At 48.1% G+C, this 13,968-nt stretch overlaps 1 protein-coding gene and 1 long non-coding RNA gene across 3 annotated transcripts in view; one reads left to right on the top strand and one right to left on the bottom strand.

Annotated features, from left to right (window-relative positions):
* The window catches only part of LOC134739588 (uncharacterized), a 98,239-nt gene that overhangs the window by 56,297 nt on the left and 27,974 nt on the right, over positions 1-13,968 (top strand). The gene's annotated exons all lie outside the window — the stretch shown is intronic.
* The window catches only part of ZNF366 (zinc finger protein 366), a 67,217-nt gene that overhangs the window by 9,220 nt on the left and 44,029 nt on the right, over positions 1-13,968 (bottom strand). The window contains exons 2-3 of the mRNA XM_054489906.1: positions 11,056-12,401; positions 7,299-7,490 (exon numbers count right to left, since the gene is read on the bottom strand). Of these exons, the coding sequence (XP_054345881.1) occupies positions 7,299-7,490; positions 11,056-12,387 (1,524 nt within the window). The 5' untranslated portion in view covers positions 12,388-12,401. The remainder of the gene's footprint in view (positions 1-7,298; positions 7,491-11,055; positions 12,402-13,968) is intronic.

The following is a 13,968-nucleotide window of genomic DNA, read 5'->3' on the forward strand; positions in this document are numbered from 1 at the left end:
CAAGAGAAGCAATATGTAAGATAGATGACTCTTTTATTCTCAATTGAGATAATTTATTAAGATGTATCAATCTGTGGCTCAGCATGCACATGTATAAAAGTTCTATTAGAGTTATATTTATTAGCTTAATTTGCCCACTTCTCCACCATCATGGCTAAAAGCTTTTTTTTTTTTTGAGACGGAGTCTCGCTTTGTTGCAGGCTGGAGTGCAGTGGTGACGTCTTGGCTCACTGCAGCCTCCACCTCCCAGGTTCAAGTGATTCTCATGCCTCAGCCTGCCAAGTAGCTGGGACTACAGGTGCCTGGCTAATTTTTGTGTTTTTAGTAGAGATGGGGATCTCTGGCCATGTTGGCCAGGCCGGTCCCAAACTCCTGACCTCAAGTGATCCATCTGCCTCAGCCTCCCAAAGTGCTGGGATTACAGGGGTAAGCCACCATGCCAGGCCAAAAAGAAGCTTTGAACCTAGATATTCTACATTAGGGATTTCCAGTCATGGGTCATTTTTAGAAAAAGCTTTCCTTATTTGGATTGTGGGATGGTTCCTGGTTATTTGGAGTGAAGCTGCTGTTACAATTGCTGAGTATAACCAGTATTTGGTTCAGATATGTTCTCACTCAGGAGACTGCAACATGCATTAAAGCTTTGCCTGCTTTTTTATTTATTATCTGCCTAGTATTGGCATGACACATCATAGTTCCTCAGTAAGCATCTGCTGAGTGAGGAAAGGGGTGGGAAACATAGCCACGGAAGAATTGATCAAAGGAAAAGCCATGAGTGGTTAAGGACAAGGCATGTAGGGGGAGAGAAGCTGAAGGCCAGAAGATCAATTAGGCTACTGCACTAGTCCAGGCATGAACGGGGTCTCGTGGTCTTATAGGCCAGAAAGAGGTCATTGAAAAGAAGTGACAAGCACCTTCTGCACTTGGCTCGCATGATGAGAGAACTTCTTTCATTTATTATCTGTGGTTGCTGAAGCCTTAGAAACTGAACTGGTCTGAGAAGGTTTTGTAAAGGGGATGGAATTTTAGCCTAACTGTGAAAAATGTGTAGAGTGCACTTTGTTGTACACAAAGATAAAGACTCTTCATAAGATATTTTCAGACACTTTAGTCAACCTTACACCACAAGTAAGGTAACTACTATTGTGACAATGATCAAATTCTTGTTGCTGCCACACCTTCTGGGACATTGGGGTACTGTAGACCTTGCAATTCACCTGCCCCAAGGTCCCATCTATCTCCCTTCCCCAACTCCATGCACAGAGGTGTGCGCCTAGTAAAATGGTGTCTGGGCTGTAAACAGCATCCCAGGTAGTCTCCAATGAGCTGACTTCCTTTTTTTTGTAGCCAACTCAGTATCAAGCACAAGACTACACATATAGTACACTTCTGAATGCCTAAGTCCTTGGTTGGGGAAATAAACAAGTCAGGGAAATATCATTACTTCATGCAAAATTCTAAAAAGCAGCCATCACCAGCTCTCATCCTTTTCCCACAAAACCTATTAGTTTTCAAACTAAACTCCTCAGTGGCAGAAGGGTAGAGCCAATTAACGCAGGACCTGAGATACTAGGGCTCCATTCACACCTGGGTGGTAGGTACTTAGCTTCTTCCTCTCAGCCCCTGACTTTCCACCAAGGCTTTAGGCTCTTATCCAGAACTTGGACTTCTCATCTTTCTCAGAAGATTGTCCTCATCTGAAAACACCCAAGTGTATGGAGATATTTTATGTCTGTGAAACTCAAGAGAGAAACCTCTCAGACACTGTTAGTAAAGACAGGCCAGAGAAAGAGGATGGGGCCAGTAAATCACGGTGCTTTTGGCTGGAGCTTGAGATGTGAGCCCCAAGCAGAATTGTCACAGTAGGGGAGGGGAGTTAGACGAGAGGGAGGAGGAATGGATGGGAGGGATCACCAAATCTCTAGGTTCTTCTCCAGAGAAAAGCAGCCATTGAAGTCAAGGCCTCCTTAAATCATGTGATGTGAAGCTAAGAGTGTGCCCAAGCAGGACCTGCTGAATCATCTCTGCCAAGGTCTGTGGAGATGAAAATAGGAGTGGATGTTTGTTCAGGAAGCCGCTGGAGTGGTGAGGACTCTGATCTCATTGCAAAGGTGCGCATCTCCACCAGCGTGCCCCCGCTTCACCCCTCGGTCACTCCAAGGAGCTCCGTCAGTGTGTCTCGACATGAAATCTGAGCTTCTCCATCCACCTGCTTTTTAAGATGGAGGTGGACTTCAAAATTTAATAAAAAATGGAAACAAATATTTTAAAGTGCCCTTTAAACATGTGTTGCATGGGTTACTAGGCTTTGAGATGTCAGAGTAGAGAGAGGAGGTGCAGACACAGAAGGACAGAGAACTTGCTCCATTTTCTCTTCTGTATAATGTTGATAATAATCATTGTTTCCTATGAAGGTTGTTATGAGGATCAAGTGACATAATTCACAAGAAGGACTTGGCAAATAGTAAGAGCTCAATAAATATTAGCTCTTTTTACTGTTATTATTGTGTATATAGTAGATTCTTTTACATTCCAGAAATGGAAAGCTCTTTGAAGATGAGGGGAATATTAAAGGAAGAACCAAATGAGGAATCTACTGAGTAAATACCCACCAGGGTACTTGAAGTGTAGTAGAAATGCAAGCGGTTGTGCCTGCCCCAGGTCTAGGAAATGAGGATGGAAAAAGAGGCTTCATCCAAGGTTCAGGGCTGGGAGAGGGCCGAGTTATTTGGCTCCCCCATCCTTAGTCTGCCCTTTGAACAGCTGACGGATGCCTGTGTGCTCCGGGCCTCCTCATCGCGGCCTCCTGGCACCCTTCTCCTCCCTGGTCCAGGGCCTGGAGGCACCTCGGGCACTTGCCATGAACCCCAGTGGCCATGCTGACAGCCATGGAGAAGTCGGCTGTGGCCAGAGACAGGGTGATAGCAGTGGGCAGCCACTGGGCTGGGGCCAGAAGCAGCACACCACCTCACCCCAGCCAGCCTGGTGTGAGCTTTAGAAATGAGATGCACCAGGAAGCCTGTGTTTTCCTATTCAGAGAGAAGAGGTCAGAGAGCTGCGGCCTGCAGCTGAGGAGAATGGCCTCCGTGAAACTGCCCTTCCCGCACATTCTTCTCCCTCTCTCTCTCTTAATAAGAAGGGTGTTCCTTTCCTCAAAGGGAGAGAGAGGGAGGGAGGGAGAGAGAGACTGTAAACTGTCCAAAAGGACCGTGAGAAAACAGGAAGCTTTGAAAAGTACAAGAGAAAGCAAGATGAAATCTATTTGCAGGCAGGCCCCTGGGGACATGTGAGGCATTGTTAAGCAGGCAGTTCATAGGGCTATATCCTTCCTTCTGCTGAGGAGGGCTTTGCTGCCAAAAGGCTGCTATCTGGTCACTGCCTTAACCCCCTCCACGCCAGCCTGAAAACTCTGACCCCAAGCACTGGGCCCCTCAAAGCCCCCCATCTGGTTTCTTCCTTCTTGGAGCATCAAAGAAAGTGAGGGGAAAATGAAGCCAGTTTGACAACAGTGGTGGAACCCCTCTGCAGGGAGACCTCATCCCTATTCTGACAGCTCTGCCCTCTGGCCTTCAGCCTTCTGCTACAGACAAGGTTTCAGATGACCTGGTGATTCATAACTTAGGCAGCTCCCGGCTTCACCCATCTCAAAAGAGAATTTGTCCCGGAAATTCTGGATGGCTGCTTTTCCTGGACAGGTTTCCCGAAGACGGCAGCTGGTTCTTTGCTGTTATGGAGTTTGGCCACTACAAGGATAGGCTCCAAATCAACCCCTGTGTGCTTACCCAGAATCTGGGAAGCATATTTCTGAAAAGTGGCTTAAGTCTACAGGCGCAGGTCTCTGGAAAAACTCCAGCTGGCTCCAAGAAGCACGAGTCCAGAAGTCCATCCAATAGCAAAAGAGCCCAGAAGGGCAGTAACTTTTTTATAAGGAAAAAAAGAAAAGAAACATGGAATGGAAACCTTTCCTCTCCTCTAATTTTCCATCCTATTGTTAAGGCCTAATCCCACAGTGAGTGAACATTTCTGCTTGCTAGGGACAGCTGTTTCCACTGAGCACAGGGCTGGAGAAGATCAGTTCATATTGAGACAGGAGGAAGGATGTATTTTAAGAAGGAATTTTAATGGTGAGAATCCCCAAAAATTAGAATCTGTTACTAAAAGCCTCTTCCTTGCTGTGAGTTTTTGGGTAAGGGAGAGACAGCAAAGACTGCCTCTTCTGCCCAGCCATGTCAATCACAAGACATGAAGTGGATGGCTCTTCCCTGTTACAGCAACAAAACACAAGTTCAGTTGCTTGGGCTTGTACTCCAACACCACGGAGCAGCGAGCCAGCCATGTCTCTCAGATGGCTGTGAATTGCACTGCAATGGGCAAATGGCCCTCCATCCCTCTCTCAACTCCCAAATCCCCAACAACCTTCACCCAAGGCCGAATTTCCAAGAATCTAGCACAGCATCGTTGGGAAGCAAGAACCACAGGACAGCATCTTGAGATGGCTCACCCCACAGTGTGACCTGGAGCTAGTTTACAAATGCAAAGAGCCTTGTGACATAATCTGTAAACCCAGACACGCTCTGCAAATCTGTTGAAATGAAGAAGGGCAATGGTACACACCCAGCAGGGTGACACTGATGGGAGATGGGGACAGGGAGAGGAAGACCCTAACTGTATGCTTTGAGCACTGTCTCAGAGACAGAGGGCTATGAGTCAAGGTGGCTGACACTCATTCTTGTTTCACAAATGGCTAAGAATGGAGAAGGCCCACCTTCTCCATTGTTTGACAAGAACACCCTTTCACATCCAATTCTTTTTGTCTGATGATAGATGACACTCTCTAGGGAGCCTCCTGACCTCTAGTGAGGTCTCCTGAGAGGACTTACCACCAGGAAGAAGCAACCTTTGCAAATGACCGTCCAATTCCTGTGCCAGGCCCATCTCTCCCATTGTAAAATATGAGCTGTGCATTGTTTCAAAGCTGGCATTCTACTTTATAAACCACTCTCTTATGGGTTGTGATGGTGTGGACCAGACATAGAGCCTAATCTAACCTCAAGAAATGGGTAAAACAGTTTCTGAACTGTAAAGCTGAGCGTCCGACACCTTTTGGACCATGTACATGCACCATCATTGGAGTGGAGCAGGAAGGAGCCATCGTTCGTGAAGGGAGGCACTGAACATCAAGCTGGGATTGCTCATTGCATCAAGGGCCCAGGTTACATAGCACCTTGCAGTCTCTTGTGCACTAATACTAGAGAGAACCCTCTAGATCCTCAGATACTACCCGGTCCAAGAAGTCCTCCAAGCCCCTGAGGGTAGAGAAGCAGAAATGCCTTTGCACCCTCAAACCACACACAGCCTACACTGGCTTTGCCCCCTGACCTAACCCTATATTTCAGGAACATTTTCTGCCTGGTTTTACCACTGCTACTGGACCAGAATTGATGAGGTGGAGGTAGGAGATGGCTGAACTCGACAGATGTGAATTTTCAGGGGATTATAAACTATGTTAATGGCTCCCTTCATACTTTAGCAACTTGACTCCACCACTATTAGTTGATAAGATTAAAAATTCAGTTAATGCTTGAAGCCCAAGAGTAAACTCAACACAAGGAATGAAGAATGGCAAAGAGATCTGCTTGTATCTCCATTGTAGGAGACAGTAAACCCTTTGCAAGAAGAAACAGCTCTGTGAAATGTGAAGTGCTCTGGGGGCTCAGTGAAGTGGGAAGGAAATGAAAGAAGTCCCTAAAGAGAGAGAGAAGAGGAGGCCGTGGAGTCCATCGCCACATGCAGCCAAGGCCTCACTTCATGGCATACGACACAGGGTCCCATAGTCAGAAAGCTCCTGAGTTTGGCTTACTGCTCTGCTTCCATCATCTTGAACTCCTGGTAATGTTTGAACAAGGAGCCTTACATTTCCATTTTGCATTGAGTCCTGAAAAATATGTGGCCTGTGCTGCATGAAGCTGACTCTCACTTTAGACGGATGTAAATTGACTTTCAAACCACTGGGAATATGAAGAAAAGGAGGGGAAACAGAAGTGGGTGGCAGGAAAAGGGCTGGAGGGAGAAGCCTCCCTCTCCCACCTCTGGACAATGCCCACACAGGTCTAGGGAAGCTCTGGTGTCTGACCCCTCACCCCTTCCAAGAGTTGCCAACACAGGAAAGAAGTCAGCTTCACAGGGGATTCCTTCAAGTGGGGCCACACTGCAGAGGTATTAAAGCAGAAACAGCCCCTGGAAGCAGGGAACCCCACTTCAGGAATATAGATCAGCAGAGTATCATTTGAACCCTATTAGGCACCCAGTAGCAGAGAGAGAAAACCTCCATTTCAAACAGAAGGGCTGTAACGATATCTGAATGTGGTAATTTCCCTCTTCTTCCCCCTCAGCCTTCTTCATGACCGGATGACATTTGGCCAGTACATCACTCGGATTAAACCCAGTCATGGCCAATGCTCTCTCCTCATTTTAGAAGTAGAGAGAGGAAACACTCTTGTGGGGTGGGGACAGCCTTGGGGAGCTGGAGCATTTCTGAGTAATGCCCGTCAGCGCCTTGGGCTTTACAAATCTCCAGCTCACACATTTTCTCGGCTGATGAAATACAAACCCAACCAAATTAGTCCAACAGATATTTTAACAAAGATGCTCCATCCCTGTGCTACATGGCACTTAGCAATAGGTGAAAGGCACTTGAAGTGACTGTGCTCACAGTTATTCCACAGCCCCAGCAAGCATTTCTGAGGGCCTCTGAGGGGCTAGCTTTGGAATCCCTCTCATTGTCTCTGGGAGGCCTGCCCTCAAACTATACATATGGTTCAGCCCAAGTGTCAAGAGGCAAGGAGAGGTGAGGAGGTGGCGGTGGGTTGGGGGGAAGCTGTGCTAGAAGCTTCTCTGACTCTTTTCTATGTCTTGCTTATTTCCTTGTAAGGAGAAGAAGGCTAAACTTGCTTTCTCCTCTGTAGAACAAAGGCTCTCCACATTACATGCATCCTTCAACAGCCTCCCTCTCCAAAAGGGCCTTCCACCCTCAGACCTTTCCCTAGTGCCTGGCTCTCCCCCGGGCATGGATGCCACAGTGAGACAAACAGGGCAGGCTCCTTAGGGACCTCTAGCCTGGCATGATGTAAGTGGGGTGTGCATAGGGATAGAGTGGCAGATGGGACCTGGGGTTGGCCATGGACCTACTCTGAGCCCCGAGAGCCCCGCTGATGAAACAGAGTAGAAGGCTCCCTGGGGACCCTTTCCCATCAGGCATTTGCACAACCCTCTGGTTCCTCTGTAGTCCCACTGCCCACCTTGCATTTGAAAGGCTTCACGTCAGAGTGGACGATCATATGTGCCTTGAGGGTCTGCTTCTGCACAAAGCTCTTGTAGCAGAGGTGACACTGGTAGGCGCGGATGTTGGTGTGGATCAGCACGTGTCGCTTCATGTTGGCCAGCAGGGTGAACTCCCGCCCACAAATCCCACACTTGTGCTCTTTCACACCCTGCAGGGAGGCAAGATTCAGAAAAGTGGTGATTGACAGGTAACATGCTTTCATCAGGATCATAGGCCTCATTTTCCTCTCTGCCACATAAATCCACAAAGAGCTTGGTGATAGATGTTGAGTTTCAAATGGTGTAACTTCAGCCTTGTTAAATTACTATTTTCCTGAAAAGTGTTAATTATATAATCTTTTTTTTCCTTCTGAAAACCATAAACTAGCCAGACTATTAGAGGAAAAGAAAGCTCTTGCTTTTGTTGTTCCAGCTGCTGCTGGGGTTAAGTCTCCAGTGATAGTTCTTGAGGATTAACACACTTTTAGTAAGAGCACTATGGGCTGATATGCAATACGATTCCATAATCCAGCTTTCATGATAATGAAAAAAAAAATCTTCCAAAATGATATTATCATTTCCCTTATGGAAACCAACGTTCTCTTGGGTTCTCATTAATGGACTTGAAAATCCCAGAACAACTTATATCCACACTGCAGTAAATTACAACTTAAATTATAACTTGATAATCACCCTCTCAAGTTGGTCCCCTGGGTTCCCACAGGCCACACCGACCTCCACAATGACATGGTTATGGAGCCTCCCCTAAGCCAGCTCCTTCTTATAAAGAAATTTGGCAAGAGATAGCTTTCTGAATTAAGGAACAGGACAGGAGGCTTTCTTGTTTCCTTGCTGGGCATGAAGGTGTGTTTGAACCAAGGCCCTTAATTGAGAGCATTTCCAGGGACTCACAGCTTGAGCTGGGCATTCACTAATCCTGACTATCCGTTGCTTCCCCATAAAGGCCTTTGCAAGAGGTCTTGACCCTGAATGACTTTTGGGAACAAAAATTTAGAGAACCAGGGCACTAAACTGAAGGTTATCATAGGATTAGAACAAGTTACTTAGTTAACAACTGTACCTGATGAAATCCATATTGCTTGGTATTCGTAGTGGCTGAAGGAGGGAAGGAGGGATTCCAAGCTCATCCCTGACTCTCTCTGTCTCTGTTTCCATTTCTTTACTTTGAGGCATGGTAAGAAAGAACCACTCTGCAGTTCTGGTGGGCCCATGGTACTAAATGGTGGATTCAGGTCTCTGCCCAGCTGTTTACTGGCTATAAAACCTTAGATGAGTCGTGTGGCCTTTTTTAGTGAAGGCTTCTCATCACAAGATGAAGCGGTGGGTCATGAGAACCCTGGGGTTCTTTCTAACTCAAGCACTGTCTAGTCCAGATGATGGTACATGAGTATGCATTTATACTAATAAGGAGACCTAGAAATCAACCTCCTTTAGAAATTAAATTTTGATTCTGCCTATGGAGATGAATCTTTAAAATGTAGTGCATATTCAAACACTGAGTTTAAGATTATAAAATTAATGAAAAACATTTTCTTAATGGATTTTAAATTTTATTTTAGCATCTTTCTTTTTTTTTTTTTTTTTTTCGAGACGGAGTCTCACTCTGTTGTCCAGGCTGGAGTGCAGTGGCGTGGTCTCGGCTCACTCCAAGCTCCGCCTCCTGGGATCATGCCATTCTCCAGCCTCAGCCTTCAGAGTAGCTGGAACTACAGGTGCCCGCCACCACGCCCGGCTAATTTTTTGTATTTTTAGTAGAGACAGGGTTTCACCGTGTTAGCCAGGATGGTCTCGATCTCCTGACCTCGTGATCCGCCCATCTCGGCCTCCCAAAGTGCTGGGATTACAGGAGTGAGCCACCGCGCCCAGCCAGCATCTTTCTTCTCTCAAGATTTTCTCTGGGCTTGGCTGTGATCCATTTGTCCCAAAACCAAGGAGACGTTTCTGCTTATCACTGTTTTCAGAATTCTTTAAAGAGAATTCTGTGTCCAAAGTAAGATTCACCTGTCGGCTGGCCTAGAATGCAAATGAGCAGGAGCCTGGACACAACTTTAAGGCAACAAAGGAAGCTGTTGTCTCTCTGACAGGATCAGTGGAATCACAGAGTCAGAGCCTGTCAGGTGGTCAGGGGTGCAAACAGGGAAGCAGGTGGAAAAGAGGAAGTGTTCACTGTAGAGTGGCCAAGGCACAGGTGCCTGTGTCAGAGATTCCTGAGTGACCTCCCATGCCTCAGCGTCTTCAACTGCAGATCGGAAGTAGCTCTTAGAGTTGTTGAGAAGTATATGAGGATTAAATGAAGAGTGAAACACCTGTCATATAGCAAGTGTTCAACAAATACTACCTCTCACTGTTTGCTGACACCTCTCATTAAAATGTATTTTGTTTTCTAATTCAAATGAAACTTATTTCAGACACCAGGCTGTTTGTCCCATTTTGACTTCATTTTCTACCATCTTACAGGATCTTCATATGCTCTAAAATGCACTTTTGATTCCTTTCCCACATATAAAGGAGCCCCTGAAGTTAGCGAATGGTCCCCTTTACGGCTGAATCCCAGTATGGGTCCTTTGTTGATGGTTCCTGCACTTGGCAGGTGACTCCCCTCTGGATCGTATCTACAGATGCCTTTTGTAGGGCAGGAGCTGTTTTGTGCAGAGCCCACAAGGCAGACACACATTTTATCTCTGCTGCAGAGGCAGAAAATACCCTGTGCTTTGTCCTAACCTAAGAAGTGAAATGTATCATAGCACAGCAGAAACATTATCTTGGCTGGGCAAAGTCCTCTCCTGACCTTTCAGAATTAAAGAATGCTTTAGAAACTCTGGCTTGTTAGAAGTCTTTCCTGCCAAGAAAACCACTTGAGGTTAAGGGTGTGAGAGTAGGAGTCAGTGGGGGCAAAACTCCCTCTCGGAGGCTCAAAGCAGGTTCCATAGTTTAGCTGGGGTAAGATTTCAGGGACACCACTAGGGCCTTGTTTTAGTTCAGCCTGAATGACTCCAGGGCTATGGTTGCAAACTGGGCTGAACTTAGACTCTTGGGCCTGTATTTCTCCTTGAAGACCTGAGCGCAGAGAAGATCAAACAAAACCAAACAGAGAAGGATGCTTTCTCATGCCTCCTACAATATAAACCACAGGGCACTTCACCCAGCTAGGCACGGGTCCAACGCAGGGAGGCATATGCCCTGCCGGCCTCAGCCAAGCTCTGCTTCCCTTGGAGAGCTTGCATATGAAGCAGGTCTCACAGTTGAGGGAGAAAACAATCCAAAAAGTTTTCCACTGCTTCAACAGTACAAGACCAAGAGAATTATCCAGAAGGTGCTCCCTGGCACATCCCAGGCACAGAGCGGATCTAGGGTCTGATGACACACTCATGCTAGTGCCTTGGATGAAGTTTCTAGAAACTGAATCTGCAAGATTCTTGGAGGCTAGGGAGCATCCTTCCTCATCTCCTCTGCAAATGTCTACATTATTTATTTCTAGGCCTACCTCAGAGTCTAGAAGGCTGCTGGGGCAAAGGGCTTGGTCGAGAATCGTTCTCTCTTATTTAAACGTGAGGAAGGACCTCAGGGCTCGGCCAAGGGACCGCTTGTCCGGGGTTGCCCAGCTCCTCGGGGTAAGGTGCAGAGCGGCACAGGCGTCCTGCTGCCCAGTGCTCTGCTCAGGGTCCCGCTCCTCTTCCCAAGGCCCCGCCCGCCCCACCAGGGGTCCCGCAGTACCTTGTGGGTGAGGGAGTGCTGCTTGAGGTGGTGCGGCTGCACAAACTCCATGCCGCACTCTGAGCAGATGTAGGGCCGGATGTCCTTGTGCTTCATCATGTGGTTCTGCAGCTGGCTCGGGTACTGGAAGGTCTTGTCGCACTCGGAGCAGTTGTACTGGATGGGGCCCCGGTGCGTGGTGAGGTGTCTCTTTAGCTGGGCCAAGGTGGGGAAGTCGAGGCCGCACTCCACACAGATGTTCTCGCGCCCACTGGCGTGCTTGGCTTCGTGGGCCTTGAGCTCGCTGGGGTAGGCAAAGCCGCGGCCGCACACGCGGCAGTTGTGCGGCTTCACCTCGCTGTGCTGCATCATGTGGCGCTTCAGGTGGCTGGTCTGGGTGAAGGCCTTGTGGCACACCTGGCACTTGTGGGGCCGCGTGCCCTGGTGGGTCAGCATGTGGGTATGCAGGTGGCTGAGCTGCTTGAAGAGCTTCCCACAGTGCGTGCACGCGTGCGGCTTGATCCCACTGTGGCCCAGGATGTGGGTGACCAGGTTGTACTTGGAGGTGTAGGACTTCTCGCAGGTGGGGCACTGCCAGCGCTTCTGCGCACCGCCCACGTCCACGTAGTAGCTGTCATCGATCTGCACGTTCACGTCCACCCTCTCCACCTTCTGCTTGGTCTCCTCACTCTCCTGGGGCTCGGCTTTCCGGGGCAGCAGAGGTTCCGGGGGCTGCTTGGGCAGGAAGGTGTGCCGGCTGAAGGGGAAGGGCGAGGACGAGGGCACGAAGAAGGGGAACATGAGGCCCGGGTGGACTTTGGGGTAGTAGGGGTAGGGCGTGGGCAGGAATGGAGTGGGCGTTGGCTGGGGCCACACGGCGCTGGGCTTAACGGGTTCCTGCTTGACGGGCTTGCCCCCAAAGTGTTCCAGGCTGCGGTAGAATTGGAAGCCCACGTTGCACAGGTCGATCATCTGAGAGTCATACTTGGGGCGCGGGGGCTGCGGGAACAGCAAAGGGAGGTTGGGAAGGCCGTGGTTTTTGTTCTCCTCTGAGTGGAGGGCGAGGGTGGCTTCTTCTGCAGGGTGGTTATAGGGCATCTTTGTGGGCATGCTCTTCCGTTTCCTAGATCCCGCTCCTTCGAAGACCCCGGGGAACCCATCTAGGTCTCCTGGAGGAGGTTCATACCGAAACTGGGAAAATGGCCCTCGGAGAGCTTCTGGGAAGGGGTGTCTTTGGGGCGCCTTTCCCCGAGAAGCCACTGGCTGCAGGCAGTGGGGAAAGGAGGGGGTCTTCTTCACAGCCAAGTTGAAATGCACATCCTCATCTTTGATCATCTTCATTTCCTTCTGCATCCTTGGCAATTTTCCTTTAAAGAGAAAGAAACTTGTGTTTTGGTTTGGTTTTGTCTTAAATCCTCTTTTTCCTTAAGGATTCTGGCTATTTATCAGTACTAATTTATGAAGAGTAATACTTGCTTAATATGGACCCTCATTTATCCTAGGGCTGTTCAAAATATCACTTTTCTTTCTCCTTGCAAACCCAGTTATCAATATGGATAACACTGGCCTCTTGGGGTGACCCTAGGGCTGAATCAAATTGGGCTCCAATGTAAATCCAGCCACAAAACCACAAGGGGTGATGGTAGGAAGGGAAGTGGACTGGTTTGGGAAGAAACCTGAGAACTCATCTGGCCATTGTCCCCATTTAAGATCAGGGTACCAAAGTCCAGATAAATGAAATGACATTCTCAAGTTACACAGGTACTCACTGAAGGAGTGAGCACTAGACCCATTCTGCTGCAGCTTTTCAATCTGAGTTGTAATTACATCTACTAATGGTGATTGGAAAGTGACTTTTAGGGTCTTTTTTTGTGTAAGGAAACCAATTTTCAGGGCTACTCCCTTGCTTGGGCCTTTGCTGCTGGAAAATGAGGGTATTCAAAGCCTCAAAGTAGAAGGGATGTTAATGCTTAACTGAGATCTAATCGTTTCTGAGTATCCACTCTGAGTAAGGTGTGCTACTAAGACATAGGGAGTGAATGACATAAACATGATTTTAAAAAGCATATTGAGTAGCTTAATGTTATAAAGTCATCCTGGCAATGTACACATTCCAGTCTTAAACCTGAAGCAAGCTGGAATGAAATATTCCTTTATTATGTGAAATAAAGCCGCACATGGGTCTCTCCTCTCAGACAGGTGTCAAAGTAAAGGGCAGGCTTGGTGACTCCTGTGGTGCCTGACATGTCCCCTGCTGACACAGCCAGTTACTATGTCCTGAGACATAGGCATGTCTGAAAGAGCTGGTGGTGGGACTAGAGTCTGAACCAGGGGCAGTGTTATTCACATATCTCCTTGCCAGTTTTTTCTCTTTCTTTCTTTCTTTTTTTGGAGATGGAGTCTGGCTCTGTTGCCCAGGCTGAAGTGCAGTGCAGTGGCACAATCTCAGCTTACTGCAACCTCTGCCTCCTGGGTTCAAGTGACCCTTGTGCCTCAGCCTCCCGAGTAGCTGAGATTACAGGTGTGTGCCACCACGCCCTGTTAATTTTTGTATTTTTATTACAGATGGGGTTTCACCATGTTGGCCAGGCTGGTCTTGAACTCCCCATCTCAAGTGATCCACCCGCCTCGGCCTCCCACAGTTGCGGGATTACAGGAGTGAGCCACTGCGCCCATCCTTGCCAGTTTTCTGTCTTCTTCATATGGATACTGACAGAATGAACCAAGTGCTAACTCCGTGTTTCCAGTGAGGGTCAGTTCTACCTAAGTCCTCTGAGTTTGAGTGGGATCAATCCCTTTTGCTCATCAGATGCTCCCATGGAGCCAGCTGCCTTGGCCAGGTGTAAGGTCTGATGTAGGGCCACTGGAGACAGGGCTGACATAGAGTCTTAGACTAACTCAGGGCTCTAGCCCTTGGAATTGTCTACAAACAAG

Source organism: Pongo pygmaeus, chromosome 4 (genome assembly GCF_028885625.2).
Source record: "Pongo pygmaeus isolate AG05252 chromosome 4, NHGRI_mPonPyg2-v2.0_pri, whole genome shotgun sequence".
NCBI classification, from domain to species: domain Eukaryota; kingdom Metazoa; phylum Chordata; class Mammalia; order Primates; family Hominidae; genus Pongo; species Pongo pygmaeus.